Source organism: Ammodytes marinus (assembly GCF_949987685.1).
Source record: "Ammodytes marinus genome assembly, chromosome: 21".
In the NCBI taxonomy this organism is placed as follows: Eukaryota; Metazoa; Chordata; class Actinopteri; order Uranoscopiformes; family Ammodytidae; genus Ammodytes; species Ammodytes marinus.
Genome location: NC_137225.1, coordinates 20,506,757 through 20,522,861, shown reverse-complemented (window position 1 = coordinate 20,522,861; position 16,105 = coordinate 20,506,757). Strand labels below are relative to the sequence as shown.

The 16,105-nt window shown below is 39.9% G+C and overlaps 2 protein-coding genes across 3 annotated transcripts; both read left to right on the top strand.

The window, feature by feature from the left end:
* The first annotated feature begins 1,395 nt into the window (after positions 1 to 1,395).
* On the top strand, positions 1,396 to 7,373 carry anxa13 (annexin A13). Its single transcript, XM_080049761.1, has 11 exons — positions 1,396 to 1,521; positions 2,776 to 2,851; positions 2,988 to 3,082; positions 3,282 to 3,452; positions 3,563 to 3,596; positions 4,763 to 4,842; positions 5,328 to 5,396; positions 5,494 to 5,595; positions 5,983 to 6,058; positions 6,159 to 6,271; positions 6,615 to 7,373. Exons 1-11 carry the CDS (start codon positions 1,507 to 1,509, stop codon positions 6,732 to 6,734), a joined length of 951 nt encoding a protein of 316 aa, XP_079905887.1. The 5' UTR covers positions 1,396 to 1,506; the 3' UTR covers positions 6,735 to 7,373.
* Positions 7,374 to 8,418: 1,045 nt separating this feature from the next.
* On the top strand, positions 8,419 to 13,055 carry LOC307267531 (coiled-coil domain-containing protein 106-like). Of its 2 annotated transcripts, none has more exons than XM_080049871.1 (5): positions 8,419 to 8,551; positions 11,004 to 11,213; positions 11,623 to 11,838; positions 11,954 to 12,169; positions 12,608 to 13,055. In XM_080049871.1, exons 2-5 carry the CDS (start codon positions 11,006 to 11,008, stop codon positions 12,985 to 12,987), a joined length of 1,020 nt encoding a protein of 339 aa, XP_079905997.1. In that variant the 5' UTR covers positions 8,419 to 8,551; positions 11,004 to 11,005; the 3' UTR covers positions 12,988 to 13,055. The 2 variants fall into 2 exon arrangements, with proteins under 2 accessions (XP_079905997.1, XP_079905998.1); XM_080049872.1 differs by having other exon boundaries at positions 8,438 to 8,551; positions 11,001 to 11,213.
* The last annotated feature ends 3,050 nt before the right edge of the window (positions 13,056 to 16,105 follow it).

Below are 16,105 nucleotides of genomic sequence, written 5' to 3'. Positions count from 1 at the left end.
TGAGCTAAACAAGTCTTTCAAGTCTCTGAAAGCTGACTATCTTAATGACATGGTATTGTAAAATGTAGTTAATGTGTATGGGCCTAGTTAATAAATATTCAAACTGTATGTTTGAATGGCCCACCACTTGTGTATTCTAACAGTTCCAACCTTTAGCTAGAAAGCGAAGCAGCACCCACAGTTTCAAACTACTCCTTTAAATCCTCTTTTTTGTAAGTGGCACGACTGAGAGCTGTAGCTGGATCAAAAGTTCAAATAGCTTGAATGAGGAACTGAATATGATGTTGCTACAGATGACTCATATCTTGGTATATATAAAAACATGCTTATATGCTTGTTATAGTGGAATGTCATTAGAAAGAGCTACACTGTCTGAATAACTACCTAAGGTACTTTGAACTATCTGTCAAAAAAAAAACATTTCCGTGATGTTACAGGTAATTTCCACATGATTATATAGTGAAAAGAGATGACACATTCCCTACTAATTGCACGGCTTTGTTCATGTGACGCTAGCAAGCTCTTAATTGGAACAGTCTATGCTGACACTGTGTATGTGCATCTATTTAGTTTGCATAGGCTCGGGGCCTTATTGTGGAGGGCAGCCACAGTGGGTGAGTAATTATGATGTAGGGGCAGTTATAAGGGACAGTGAAATACCCAATTATTAGAGTGTAGGCTGGCAAGGTTGGTAATTGTACAGTGTAGCACTAGATCTATACCTTTTAGGTTATTGTCACATGCAAGAATTGTTCACAAACGTGTCAGAACTTCAAATAAGTTTTTTTTCTGTCTCTGTACTTCTATCAATGTGTGAATTTGGTTAACTATATGTTGAAAAATGGTTGCTGTTTGAGTCTAGACCTTATCTCAGCATGTTTTTAGCATGTGGTCAACAGACAATTACAAATATTGGAACTTTCCACTTGAGTTGTTCTTGAACAGTGGTAGAAGTCAAAGCAGCAGCACTTCTCCCATGTCCAGGAAGGTCAGAGGTTATATTCAGCAGTATCAGGCTAAATGTAAAGTCATGCAATAGCTAAATAAAACATGAAAACTGAGGAAGTGTTGCTGCAATGTTGAGACACATTAAACTTGATTTTAAAAAATACATGAAATGATGCAAGTGCATCATAATTTTATTTTGGTTATCATCTGTGCTATATTGCTGAAGGCCTACTATAATTATATGAATTGAATACACTTCCATATTCTCTGATTATTATTGTGGTATAATGAATCATAATAACTTCAGTGCAAAGTCGGTCTAATGTAGCCTAGCACAGAAATCAGTCTGAACCTATGGTCTGAACAGGATCACCATGTCATATTACAGTGGACGTAAATGGTTAAACCGGGTGGCGTAGCGGCCCGCGGTGACGTCACACACTGGTTTCTTCTGCTTTGGGCCGCAGTTTGTTCACGAGGACAGATTCCCAATCTCCTGTAGGACTTTTCTACCACAGATCACCGATCACCACCAGGAGAAAACAAACATCCCTAAACATGGGCAACTGTCAAGTAGGTTCCGCTGTCTTTACTGTAACTGTGTTCGCTTCAAACGCGCTGTTTAATATGGCAATACAAAAAAAATCTTTACAATCAGCATTTCGCTCGAAGTGAGAGTGACAGTTTGAGGTTGAGGAGTAGAATCAAGATTTCTATCCAGACGATAATCAGAATAAACGTTGGATTACGCAGAGATTGTTTATTTCTAATCAAATAAAGTGTTAGGCTTTTGCTTATTTTACATGCTGGTCCAGACACTGTAGTGCCTCCATTCGCCGCCAGGCATTGCGCACCACCGCATTATAAATTGAGATCGAGATAGGCCTAATTCTCTATGATTTTGGATGATGTCGAAAGTTGGGGATTTTAAAAATGATTTGGTGTGTCTTTAAATGAAACGTCGCGTATGACACCGTGTGACAGACAGCTGTGTCTGGGTTTACGCAGAGGAAAAGGGCCACTCCCCTGCGGAATTCATCACAGCTCCGTTAGTTGTGACTGTGTGCGCGCTCTCTCTCTCTCTCTCTCTCTCTCTCTCTCTCTCTCTCTCTCTCTCTCTCTCTCTCTCTCTGTGTGTTTCTGTGTGTATGTGTGTTTGCATGAGCGTGTTAGTCAAGAGTAGAGTCAAGAAGTGCAAAGATTGGGGATGGTGTCCAATATACTTTCAGATTTTTCGTTATATGGCAAATAAAATATGTCAAATGACAGTGGTAAATGCATAACTTTATTTGTGTAGGCCTATTCATTTATAAATAATTGCCTTAAAAGTTATTTTAAATTGCTTTATAGTTCAAACATCAATTTATTTTATTTTATTTGAACATTTTATAAAAGTGTTGCCCCAACTCAAATTGAAAAGACTACGATTTTCATACATCAGAGTGAGTCATCCATCCACTATACGATCTCCTTTTTATGAATGAATAGTGCAAAATACCCACTACTTAATTTGGGGTATTGCAGGCCTATAGTTTCACTGTGGGAACTCCCTCTCAGACCCCTGTTGGCCCCTGCACAGCCCTTTTGGGGCGCTGCCAGTAATTCATTGGGCCCCCACTAAGTTTGTTTAAAGTCTTCTGGCTCTGAATTCCTCTACCAGAGCATTGTGTCATGGGCATACCCCTCCCCCATCCACCAGCTGCTCCTGCATCACTATCATGATGGCTTCATTTACTGAAACAATGCTCATTTTGATGCAATCAGGTTGTTTTGGGAACAATTTATGTGTGATTCATCTACATAACAATCTCCTCTCTATTCTCTTAGCCCACAATCGTACCCTATGAGGAGTTTGATGTTGTGGCCGACATCAAGGCCATCCGCAAAGCCTGCAAAGGGTTCGGTAGGTTGGCAATATTGAATGATTGATGTTTTTGAATGGATTCTAGTTCATTACTTGTAAAATATAACTTGCAAATAGCATTACATTGTTAATCATAGACTGAACTCTATCTGTTTTGTGTCTCTTTTCCACTCAGGAACCGATGAGCAGGCCATCATTGACATCCTGGCCAATCGCTGTTCATTTCAGCGTATGGAAATTAAACAGGCCTATTTTGACAAGTACGATGATGTGAGTGTCATTCAGTAATACACATAAAAATATCCATAGTATATCCTTCCCCGTGTCGTTTTTTACTATGAGTACATTTTTTTCATTATGATTTCTTTATTTTTTTAAATGATCACTTTTTCCTCCCTTTTTTCCCTTCTGTTGCTACCAATACTTGTGTGTGTGTGTGTGTGTGTGTGTGTGTGTGTGTGTGTGGCAGGAACTAGTAGATGTGTTAAAGAAAGAGTTGGCGGGTAGCTTTGAGAAAGCTACCCTGGCCATGCTGGACCCTCCAGTCATCTACGCAGTGAAGGAGCTGAGGAAAGCCATGAAGGGAGCGGGCACTGATGAAGACGTGCTGGTGGAGATCCTCTGTACTGCCACCAATTGTGTCAGTGACAAATCAAAAGAATCAAATTGAAATTAATAATTAAGATTCAGAACATCAACAATATGAGGACGCTTTTAACTTTAACTTATTTTTTCTAATTTCTTCCATAGGACATTGCCATGTTCAAGGAATGCTACTTTCAAGGTAAGCCAATCGGAAAATACATTATTAGTAATATTACTGCATTCATTAAGACTTGTTTTCATACAACACTTTTCAAAATAAGCTTACAGATGTATATTGTTGAACCAGGGTTAACACATTTCAATTCCAAAACACTACTTGGCGTCCACCTTTCCATCCAATCCATGTTATAGTCAGACTATATATTTTTATGTTTCATAAAACCAGTACTGTGTCTACTGTGTGAACCCATAACCTACTCACACAATACGCTGTCAACTATTTCCCTTATTTGTGAACTTTGGAGGAAATGAGTCACTCACCTAAACCCACATACAGTAACTATTCCTGTCCCTTGGGCCATGTGATCTACCGTCTGTCACACTGTGTTTAGTCAAGGCCCATCCTGCTGGAACTTCCTGTTCACTATGATACCAGTGATGATGGCTGATTATATTCATCAACATCTTACGTCTTTTTACATTAGTGGAAGAGTTAGTTGAGATAGTCTTTCCTCTTTTAACATACTTTCTCATCCTGTGTCCAAATATGATTCTCATTGTCACTCTCTAGTAAAGCTTTCTGTAACATATTCTTATATTAATAAATCAAATTATGATTGTGAAACGGTTGGGGCAAAGTTCTGATAAGGTTTCTGATAGGGCTTGGTTGTGTGTTTGCGGGCTCATCAGGCCTTATCCTGCCGGTGCTTGAAACATACTATATAGTTGGATAAGGTTGCTTATCTGATTGTTGTCTAGCGTGCTGCTTGTTTGGTCGAGATGACTCAGGTCATTGTTTTAGTTGGCTAGCATGTTTTTAGCCAATTAGCTGATGTTGTTGTAGACACAAGTGCATTTTGTTGCAGAATGTTGTAAGTTAATCTAAACATGTGATGTTGAGGTGAAAGCTCAAAGCAGGAATCCACCATAGAAGAGCCAATGATACCAACTCGTGGGCTAATTAGACTTAAATATATTGCAGTCACACGACTTGTGTTTTGAGAAGAAAATGGTTAGGGCCTTGAAAATGTAGTGTAATTATGAAACTTCAATGTATAAAAGCAAGTTTTTTGGAAATTGGATTTACTTTGTTTAAAAAAAAATTAACTTGAAACATCTACATTCTACATAATGATTTGTTCTTTAATTTGACCCTTTTTTGATCAAATTGTGTCACTCTTCTAGTGCATGAACGTGATCTTGAAGCCGACATCGAGGGAGACACAAGCGGGGATGTCAGGAACCTGCTCACGGCTCTTTTGCAGGTAAGTGGCCTTGATTTCACCCTCCACTCGCGTAACTAAATCTCTCCCGACTGCAAACTGAGCTCACTCTCACTGCGTCCAAGCAGTCCCCATTCAGACACACCACACACACACTCTCGTACTTCTATCGTTGTGAGTCCACTCGTTGACATAATGTATTCCTTAGCCCGTTACCCTAAACTTAATCATTAAGACTAAATGCCTAACCCTGACCCTTAAAACCTAGTTTTGCCACTCAAACATTCCTTTGAAGAAGTGAGGACCAGCCAAAATGTCCTCACTTCCGAAAATGTCCTCACTCCCATGGTTAAAAGCTGAAACTGGTCCTCACAAAGATTCCTGTACAAGTGCGCTCACACACACACACACACACACACACACACACACTGGCCACAGTCCAGACACACTCTCATTAGTAAACCAGACGCCAGATACATTACCTTCAGTCGGTCACAGCAAAAGTCATCTTACTCTTCTTCCACCAGGGCAACAGAGACGAGAGCTACGATGTGGACGAGGAACTGGCTGAACAAGATGCTGCCGCCATGTTTGAGGTGCTGTTTCAATGTTTTAAATACAAATACATATACATTCTTAATAATCTCACTGCAGAACCATTAATCCTAAACTACATTTAATAATCTAATGCAGGCTGGTGAGGGTTGTTTTGGGACGGACGAGTCCACTTTCACTCACGTCCTGGCCTCCAGAAATTACCTGCAGCTCCAGGCCACATTCAAGATATATGAGCAGGTAGGTTTTGGTGTCTCGCTGTCCGCACCTACAGCTTTATCATATTATATGGCCGCGTAGCTTATCTTCAGCTCTCATGTAAATGAATGGTATGGTACTTAGAGTTAGTGTTTTTGGTCCTACAGTTGCCTGCTTGTTCTTTAAAGGTGGAGTCAGTGATTCTGGAAAAAGTGATTTTGACAACAAACATTCTTCAGAATCGCTGACTCCACCTTTAATGTCTAGAATTACACTTTGAAATATGCTAGACATCTTTAATTATACTTCTTTCAAACATAAATAACCAGTCGCAGTATCACTTTTTTGGGGGGGGGATTGGGAGGAAACTGTGTGCCTGGAAAATGGAACCACTGCTTAGATTGATCCAGTGATTTTCTCTCTCTGTAGCTCTCTGGAACTGAAATCCTGGATGCCCTCGAGAATGAGACGTCCGGGACATTGAAAAAGTGTTACTTTGCTCTCGGTTAGTATGAAAAGACAAAGTGTTGAACATTAAAATACAGGATAGTATGTAGGTGAAATAGACAGTAACTTAATGGACACTCTTTCTCTCCTCCCCTCAGTGAGATGTGCTAAGAACCCTCAGCTGTACTTCGCCAGACGTCTGAACAAAGCCATGAAGGGAGCGGGCACTGACGAGGCCACACTGATCCGCATCATTGTGACTCGCTCAGAGGTAAAGGATCTGTTGTTGTTTTTTAAGCAAACAAATCTGAAAATGTAAAGTTGCAGAACTCTCATACTCAGTATGAACAGGTGGTGAAAGTTAAAAAAAAAATCAAAAGGCATTATAAAGTGCGAAATGGATCCTATCTTATTAAAAAGACTATATTAAATGAAATTATAGATTACTGAGGAAAGCCGAATTGAACAAAGTCACTTTGGTGGATGCTAACGAACTGATCAACACACAACTAAATCATATAAATTAACTAAAAATATTCCCCAATCCTGACTACTTGTAAAAATGTACATTACGTGTATTTGTGTTTTTTTTTTTTTTATTTCATTGCCAACAGTACGACTTGGAGACCATCAAAGACATGTATCTGGAGAAGTACGACGTGTCCCTGAAGGAGGCACTGAAGGACGAGTGCAGCGGCGACTTCAAGCGTCTCCTCCTGGCTATCTGCCACTGAGAAGCTCTGAGTCGACAGAGACGGCAGAGTATCTTCGTACCAAGTGCAATGCTATTTTCTGTCTAACTAACTAATACTACTCAGTCTCTCAATGTGACAGTATGTAGGGAGCAGGGGGGTGAAAGTGTTACAATACAGTATATAACCTGGCTCATGTCATGTCCAAACTCTTGAGTTAGGGTGATTTCTGGTAACTGTCAGCTTTTTTAAAAAATTCCACAGACATTGATAATGAAATGTTCTCATTTGTTTGTGAAACTAGAGTTTATGTCAATTATACACCCATTTGTAAGTCAATTTGTAGCCCCAGTTCTTAACAGCATTACCAGCATTTACACATTTGTGAGTGGGTTGTATTCACTGCAAACAAGCACCAATATTTCTACATTTCCAGTGGCCAGCTGCAGTCACACTGATGCAATTACAACAAGTGGTGTGATTTAATCGGCTGGGTTGAAGCTTGCTAGGATTATCACATTGTAAACATTTTTATGCACTGGGAAAAACTCTGCTATGGCCTGCCACTGCTGCATTCACTAATTTAATTTTAAGTGTTACATTATCTTTACTGTAGAAGTATTATACTGTTTTAAATCAACTAATTCTTTATCTACGTTTGATTTAGTTTTAGTTTGAATTTTTTAAAACATTTTTATAGAGGGCCATTATCTTTCACCCTCCATGCCCCTGAAACTCAGTGACTGTTGTACTTCACTGTTGTTTCAACTATTGCAATCCCTCCATATGGCTTGAAGTTTGTTCTGATCCGTGAAGCGATTTGAAAGTTTGCAATGAAGGAATCTTAAGTTTGTATGATGATGAAGGATATGCAACGTTATGTCGAAGGATTTTTTTTTTTATGAATTTTCGTCACAATTGATTTTGCAGAAGAAAATATATATATTTTATCAGTTGCTTATTGATAGTAACAATATATTTGGATTTACATTGTGTTTTTATCCTAGACCACGACTACAAAAACTTGACAAAATCCAAATACACCTCGCCTTGTTGTACTTTTTTTATATTTTATTGACTAACCCAGTAAATACTATAACGTTATATAGTGTACTGTTTTAGGTAGGCCAGTGGGTATATGAGGAGATATCTATAAGAAACATATAACATCCTGACAGTCTGATGTATCTATTTGCATGTCTTTGTAAGGCAGCTGAGACTTGTTCAAATGACCACTATTGTAAACGTTTTGCAACAATCTGTTTAGATGCTCAAGTGAACTTCAGTATTGAGATAGTTACAACATCAGATGGGTCTTGGAACTCATGTTTGCCTCTCTATAGCCAAAGAGTTTTAGTCTAACTGCAAAATAAAGTTCCCTGTAACTTCGTCGTGTCTGGTTTTATTTGATTTTTTTTTTACTCATTTATTTGAAACATTTTGTCACTAGATATTATGAATACAAAATATCAAGAAATAAAATATGGTATTCTAATAAATAATTCTTATTAAATAAAATGTACACCTGCATGACTTTCACTTGTAGTATTTTCACAGTTGAAGTACTTCTTCCACCACTGCAGGGTGCACTCATGAAAACAGTATTTTCCTCAACTAAAGCACTGAGACGTCCGACTTCCCGTGTAGCCCCTGAATGCGTCCTATCGCCCCGCCCTCTTGACTGGCTACATGATGTTGTAGTCTCGCAGCTCTTCAGCACCGTTCACCGCTCGTCTCTGTTTATCTTTGTTTATGTTTGTTAAATGGGACATTTTAACACGAAGTGACATTTCAGCTGAAGGCGACACACACACAGGAGCAAAGTCGACACCGCGTTTACCCTTTGGACTCTGTTAAAGGTACGTTGACCCTTTTTGTTTCGCAGGCTTTGCTGGTCCCCCATTCTCCCCATTCTGCTGATAATTAGCTTACAGTCATTAGCATCCATCTTGGTGGGGGATAATTTAAACCACTGCAAGGAAAAATGGTTGGCCCTTAGCCTTTAAACGGTATACATGTGTTTGTTTTGACACGCAGGTAAATGCCTCTTACCAGATATAACACACTGTAATATTCCTGCAATTAATAAAGATACAAGACCATTAAATGCATGGTGTAGGCTACCATTAATTTTCTTCTAGCTCTGGAAAATGTAACATTATACTGTCTTCTGGCTGTAAAGAGTGTTTTGCATGTAAACACGGTGTGCCAGGTTATTTACTGCAGCACTCATCCATTATTTGTAGCCCAGGTGAGGTGTGCATCTTGCTCATGATATAGACTCCATCTTCATCTCCATGGAAACAAAAAGTAAAACAACAATGTCCACTTATTGCAAGAAAAACAAGTAGATACACCACTGTATTTTGAGTATATTCTGCCATTTGTCATTCAGGTGGGGAGCTCTTGGAATACACACACAATCTTTGTTTGTATAGATAGGCTGCAGCTAGTATAATAGGTAACATCCTATACCTGGATTAGGGCCTTCAAATGAATTACTGAAGTAATGCTCAACTAATGCATGACTGAAGCGTGAGAATTGTTGAGTGTTGTCCCTGTGAGTAGTTAATGGTTAGTTAAAGGGGCATTCCACCGATTTAACACATGATCGCTAGCTTAATGGAACAATAGCACCCTGATGATGTCATAAGAGTTTTGGGCTTATGACGAAAATATTTGAACAGTGGTCTGCATCACACAGCTACCAAAGCCGAGAATGTCCGCCCGTGTGTGCAACTCATTTTAATGCCATTATTTCATGATAATGTTTTAATTAAGTTATTATTTTGAGAAAACAAAAGACTGTTTACTTGAGATCACAAGTTGATTGAACACATGATCACAGAACATATCTTAAACAAGCTTTTCCTAGAGAGGTTTGGTCCATTGAGACATCTTAACCTAAATAAACTAAATATGCTACACTTTCCCCTCCTCAGAATAAGGACATAAGCATGTCCAATCTGGTTCCTGCCAGTTCCCGCTCATTCTTAATTTATTCTGAGTTAATGCATGATTCACTGTGCTCTGATGAATGCACTAATGCTTCACACATCATGAGTTCAGGATTAATAAATGATCAAGCCGCTATCAGTGCAGTATCCTGTTGTTAAGAACAAAGGTAAAAGCCTTGGACTCTGTAGTTATACATTAACAGATGAAGAAAGGAATGTGTGTCAATCATTAATACGCTATTCACTGTACTGTCTGTCTAGAGCTGGCTGCATTTAGTCTTTAGCTTATACAGCATTCTAATGTCTTGATGGTCCACTGCATGCTGAATAACATACAGTATACTATGAAGCAATGCAGCCAATGTCTTCAGTATTTCTAATATCCAGTGACAGTGGTTCACATACTATGATGCATAAAGTCACGACGCAGTTATCTTAGCGTAAAATAAAATCCCACACAAGCATTGCTCATGCATTATAGCATGACGCCTCTGAGTCTCAAAAGTGTGATGAAGAATCTTATAATTACATGATCCATATTTCATAAGAGATTTCATATTTACCAGATAGTTATCTTTTAATTTGAAGATGCATATCTCTTAATTACGGGATCTCTATCTTGTCCCTATGGGAACAGCTTGGATCCAAGTATCACTTGCTGTCAACTGTTGACTCTAAACATTGCAACTGCAAGAGCCAAATACATGAGGTTAACTTCACTACAAAACACTACAACTCGCCTATGGTCATCTAGCAGGTTTGTGTAAGGGAGATCCCTGTTCTAATCATGTGTTTTTCCTGTATGATCATGCCTTCATTAGCACAAAATACATGTTATATATATATATATATATATATATATATATATATATATATATATATATATGGCACTAAAACTAATCACAAGAAAGCTCATTGATAAAGAGTGTAGCCTTGAAGGGAGCTTGAGGCCTCCCTCTTTGTGTGTAGATGTATTCTGTGAAATTAACAATGTATCTTCACATATTGATGCTAACTTACTATATGAGATATTCTTAGGCCTAGCCACAGCTGTCCACATGAATGAAAAGAAAATAACAATGAGTCCTGTGACAAGAAAGTGACCTAACTATATGTGGAAAGTCAAGTTAACACATAGTGAAATCATGTGCTTCATGCTGCAGGCTACTGTGAATATGTGTATCATTTCAAAGTGCTATCATAGCCAATGGGTAAGGGGAGGGTTAGTAACTGGTCATGGCTCTTTGCTTTCAACCAATAAAGATCTATTGAGGATTTGAATATAGTGTCATTTGTATTTAAATATCCTAACCCACTAGACAAAAACTGATTTGTGACTTTTCCCCCTCAGCAGAGATGTCGTCGGTGTGGCACCAGGAGTCTTCGGGTTATGCCCCGTGCCTCGAGATCGACTCCAGCTCCCTGAGGGGTAAAGACCGCTTCACCTCTACAGCCTGGCTGAAGCAGGAGCAGGAGGAACTACGGATCATCAAGTGGGACAACTTCCAACCAGGAACCTCTACTGATGTGGTTCAAGACAACACGCCCAGCAGTGCTATGTCTGGTGAGAGCACTGTTACATACCATCTGCTGATTTTTCTCTGATGACTATCCACTGGTCATTTTGCGTCACCATAAAGCATCAACTGGCTATTGTTTCTTTTGTATTATTGGGTATTGAAACAAATGAGACAATGATCCTGGTGATAGATGAAGGGATGTTGCTTTAGAAATGGTCTTGTTTTATTAAGAAAGTAAAAAATGATATTCATTTATTGACGTAAGACTTGGTGCGGTTCTTTTTTATTTACCCGCCTCCAACATATCACAAAATGATTGGCCTGAAAGCAGCAGTCACAGTTCTCCAGCAGAAATGTTTTTTTTTTTTTTTTTTACCAAACAATAATGATGGCAATGATTTGTTTTAACAGTGTTTGTTTCAATGTCTTGTCCCCCCCCCCCCCCCCCTGTAGCCTCCTCTAATGAAGAGGCCCTGCCCCCGCGGATGCTGCTGCACATCACCAAGCTGCAGTGCATGCTGGAGAGCAAACAGGAGCGCATCTCTGCTCTGGAGAGACAGGTGGAGGATCTGATGCAGGACCGCAAGTTCCTCAGGAGCCAGATCGAAAACCTCACCAGTCACCGCTCTGCTGTGCACACCTTTGCATCGCCCAGTCCACTGCCTGAAGGTCTGTGTCCATATGAGGCTGTGGATAATTCTTGATTTTATTAGATTGATACTCATATAATGCACACAATGATTTAATTTAATTGGTGTCCTTTTTTTGTTTTGATCACACACAGCTCCCAAACCAAGCAAAGTGCAGCACACACACTCAGAAACCAAATGTCGGAAGAGAGAGAAAGCTTCTTGTAGTTCCTCCGACAGCAGCGAGTGCAGCGGCCCTGAAGCCTCAGACTCATCCAAACATTCTGCAGCTTCCAGTGAACACAAGATGAAGAAACACCACAAGGACAAGAAGAGGCCAAAGAGAGGCAAGGACTACGTCAGGAAGAGAGGTAACAGCCATGGATTGATTCTTGTATTTTATCATTTTTGTATTTTGCTGGATGGTAACAACAGCAGTTTGTAAGTTGTAAAAAATCTTAAATGCCAAAATGTGCCCTATCAAATAGCCAAACATATTTATAAGCATGTTTAGTATTTTTTGCAGCTGAAGCATAAAGAGAAAAGAAAGAGAAATGTAATCTAAACAGTGTCCAATGGGTATCCTCTCTGACCATTTGTAAATGGATATATTTTCATAATTTTCTGAATAATACAATTCAGATCCTTTCCATCGTTATACTTCTTCTTCAATTTAAAATGTATATATAACTGGAAAAAAATAAATCTTGTTTTGGGGGGAATTTCAAATATAAATATTCTCACTGAAGTCCATGTTTGTAACGACAGTACACATTGTTGATATCAGTCCTTGTCATTCATTCCACCAGCCACCGATGTCCAGTACGTCATCAAGCGCTACCAACAAGTCCTGTCTGCCTTCATCAAGAAGAAAACCATGAGCGGAGCCTTCCGCCATCTTGGAATCGACCGGAACACCATTGTCAACACGGCGTCCATCGCAGAGCTTCACCTGGCCGGTAAAGACATGGTGGGCATGGAGGTGATGTTTCGCCACGGAGAAGAGACTCTGGTCAACTACGCCCAAAGGTGCTCTCTGTTTATTGAGAGTGACCCTGAACTCAACAGGAGAATAGAGCTGATGAAAGCAAACAACGAGCTTCTGCCCATCTCAGGGAAAAGGACCCGGCTCTTTCCTTCTCACATGATGCAGCTGGGGGGCGCTGCAGAGAGCATTATAATAGGTTGATGATTATTTGAAACATAAGGACTTTAAAATATTATGTTCTTTTCTCTCTTTTTTTATTTCAATCTTAACTGCTGGATTTGAATGTTTTATGTAGCATTTAGTTTTTTCTCAAGAGAAACAAAAACCTATATTATTTTCAGTATATGCATTTCTGTATTCACATGCACATTTAGGATTTGTATATTTTGTACTTGAAAAAATGGTCCACAGCTGCTTTTCCCAAATGAAGATTTTTTTTTTTGTTACATTATTTAAGAGCAGAAGTGTGTGTAGTGTTAGAAACACCCACAAGATGGCAGTGCTCACATATTCGATTTTCTTAATAAATCACTACACTTGTCATACATTCCAAAATGGTGGATATTCATTTTTCCATTTTCCATCACCTAGTTTTTGTTGCAGGTGTAACTATATGCTCATCGACTGTTAACAAATAATTATGTTGACATAATTCCTGTGATTCATATGCTGTAAGAAGCGAACTGAGTGATTTGAAAACTGCATCTGTTGCAAAGTCTAAATATTTCTTGACTGCCAAAAAAAATGAAAATGAAAAGACTGTTTGTTCATAACGAGAAACGTTGCCTTTGTATTCATCATAAGTGTCCGGTATCAGCGCACCATTCCACAAAGGATATGTAAACCAAGGGGGCCTACCCTAGCTATATAGCAACATGCCATTTTTTCTTTAACAGCGCACACAGTACGAACAAGGATATATTCACTTATTTTGACAACAAGCTTTCTCCAGAATCACTTACTCCACCTTTAATCTGTAACCTTCCAGACAGGACTTTAAAATCACTTGATCAAAGGCATATTCTACCCTGTGTCTTGACCAGAGGAATTGGAGGCAGCAGTTGTGTTGACAGATTGGAAAGCTTGCTAAGGCATCCTTTGGGCGATGGTAAGTGTCAGAGCAAAGTGTTGCCATTGCCTTTCCTGCTGTTTGCTTTTCACATGGAGTGACAAATTACTCGTGCAAAGCCATTACAGAGGGCTGCACCGGGGCTGTTTATCTCTGCATGGGACTCTGTCACTGTCACTCCCATTCACACACACAGACTATCTGCTCTGGTCTGTCCCCCTTCCCCCTAACGCCCCCCCCCCCCCTTCTGTTATGAACTCATTCAGTCATTTCTTGTTACCTATCACTCCTCAAGCTCTTCTTCATCCTTTCTTTTTTTCTTTCTTGTAGTCCATCTCATCTTTTTACCCCCCAAAAAAACCCTGTAAAAGATGGCTGACGTTTCAAATAGCAAAGGAACATTTCGTGACACGAGTGACCTACAGTTCTTCTCGGCCTGTGCACAGCCAGAGGGGACAGGTGCATGCTGGGATGCTCAGACTGCATGAAGATCAGTCTATCTGCCAGGCCTCATCTCTTCCCACCTCCTGAGGCATGCAAATGTCACTTCTGCTCTCCTGGTCACCAGCACAAGACTTGAAGGCAGGTTTTTATTTTTTGCTTATCCTAGAATAAAAAGGGCACAAAAGATGTTCTTGATGTATATGACTATTTAAAGCTATAGTGTATAAGTTCTGTTGATCCCATATGGAATTCTTCTTCAGCCCCCTGTGCCAGTGTCAGGGGGTGACTCTAGTTTGTAAACACTGCCCGACTGAAAAATACAGAGAGAGTTTTGTGGAGCTGATAAACTTTGTGTGAACTCATTTGGCAATGGCTTGAATGTAACCGACATTCATTTCTTTGAAAAAGTTACGCACTGTGGCTTTAATTTTTTCTCAACCCCCTTGTCCCGATCCAATTTCAAAAATAGGCAGGGTCTAACTATGCAGAGTGGCAGCTGTGAGTTTGGTGTTAATGACTCGGGGTGATGGTGCTCAGAGCTGGAGACGGAGATGGGACGCAGGCCTAATGGAGCCTGAAGTAGCCTCTCCTCCTCCTCCCCCGGCCCTTTGACTCACTCTGGTCTGGGGCCAGCTGGGACTCCATCTTGTGCCTTTTTCTGGATGCAGGTGCCGTGTCATTACAGAGGCTCCAAGTGCCTGATGGGTACAAAAATCACCCCCTTTTCTCCACACACAGACACGCACGCACGCACACATGCACACACACACACACACACACACACACACACTCCTCCATGTCCAGCTTTGATCCTGACCTTGACAAAAAGAGCACCTGGATGGAGAGTGGCTTGTAATAACCACCAATCACCCTCTTAATGGTGCAAGTAAAATGGGTTTGAATTGGCGAGTATGAATGGGCTGTGGTTACGTGTTGTTGTTATACTGGCGGTGTGTCCCAGACGTATTATATAAAGGATTACAATGATTGTAACAGCGCAAGAGAGCTTGAGGCTTGAGCAATTGATTTTATGCTCTAAGGGGAAAACAGTTCTTGGCTTCGAAAAACACTGAGTGTGATTTCACTTATTCACAATTACTGAGTTTATTGCAACCTATTGGCTAGTTGTGTTGGCATCTCATTGGGATGACTATATGTCCATGAGATTTATATTGGTGTGCAACGACGATTGGAGTTCAATGGTAGTCTTAGCCTACATGGAAATAGCAGTTTGCTGTGTTTGCCTGTTGTGCTTAGCACAAAGAGTAAAAAAAAGTTATTACAGTAGAAAGATAAACATTTATTTAAGTGTTGAACCATTTATTTCAACCTTATTTTCCATTTTAGACAATTTTCTTCTAATTTCCTGATTTTAGAACACATTGTGTAGTCTGATTAATTCAGCAGAGATAAGAGTCAGCCTTTTGTTATTTAAAGTGCTTCATACTGTGTATTGGTGTGTCTGCAGTGTGTGTCTGGTGTGTTTGAGCAGTCGTAGTGACAAGATCATGCTTTCAACTCTATAATATACCTCCCCCCCACCCCCCCTCCTCCCCCAGGGGCAAAATGATAGTCATCAGAGTTGCTCATATTTTGCTCCGGATTTGGAAACATACCCTTTTTTTGAATTCCATTTATTTTTGAACGGACAGCTGGTTTGGAGTGACTCTGAGCAGCTTCCCCTTTCCTTTGCCCTTGGTCCTTTCCCGCTAATGGAAATCTTAAAAATAACCTGCTCGCTCGCATGCTGAAAAAAGTGGGTCACAGCAACAGCACCCACCAATGTGAAGCCAATTCAATACAAAA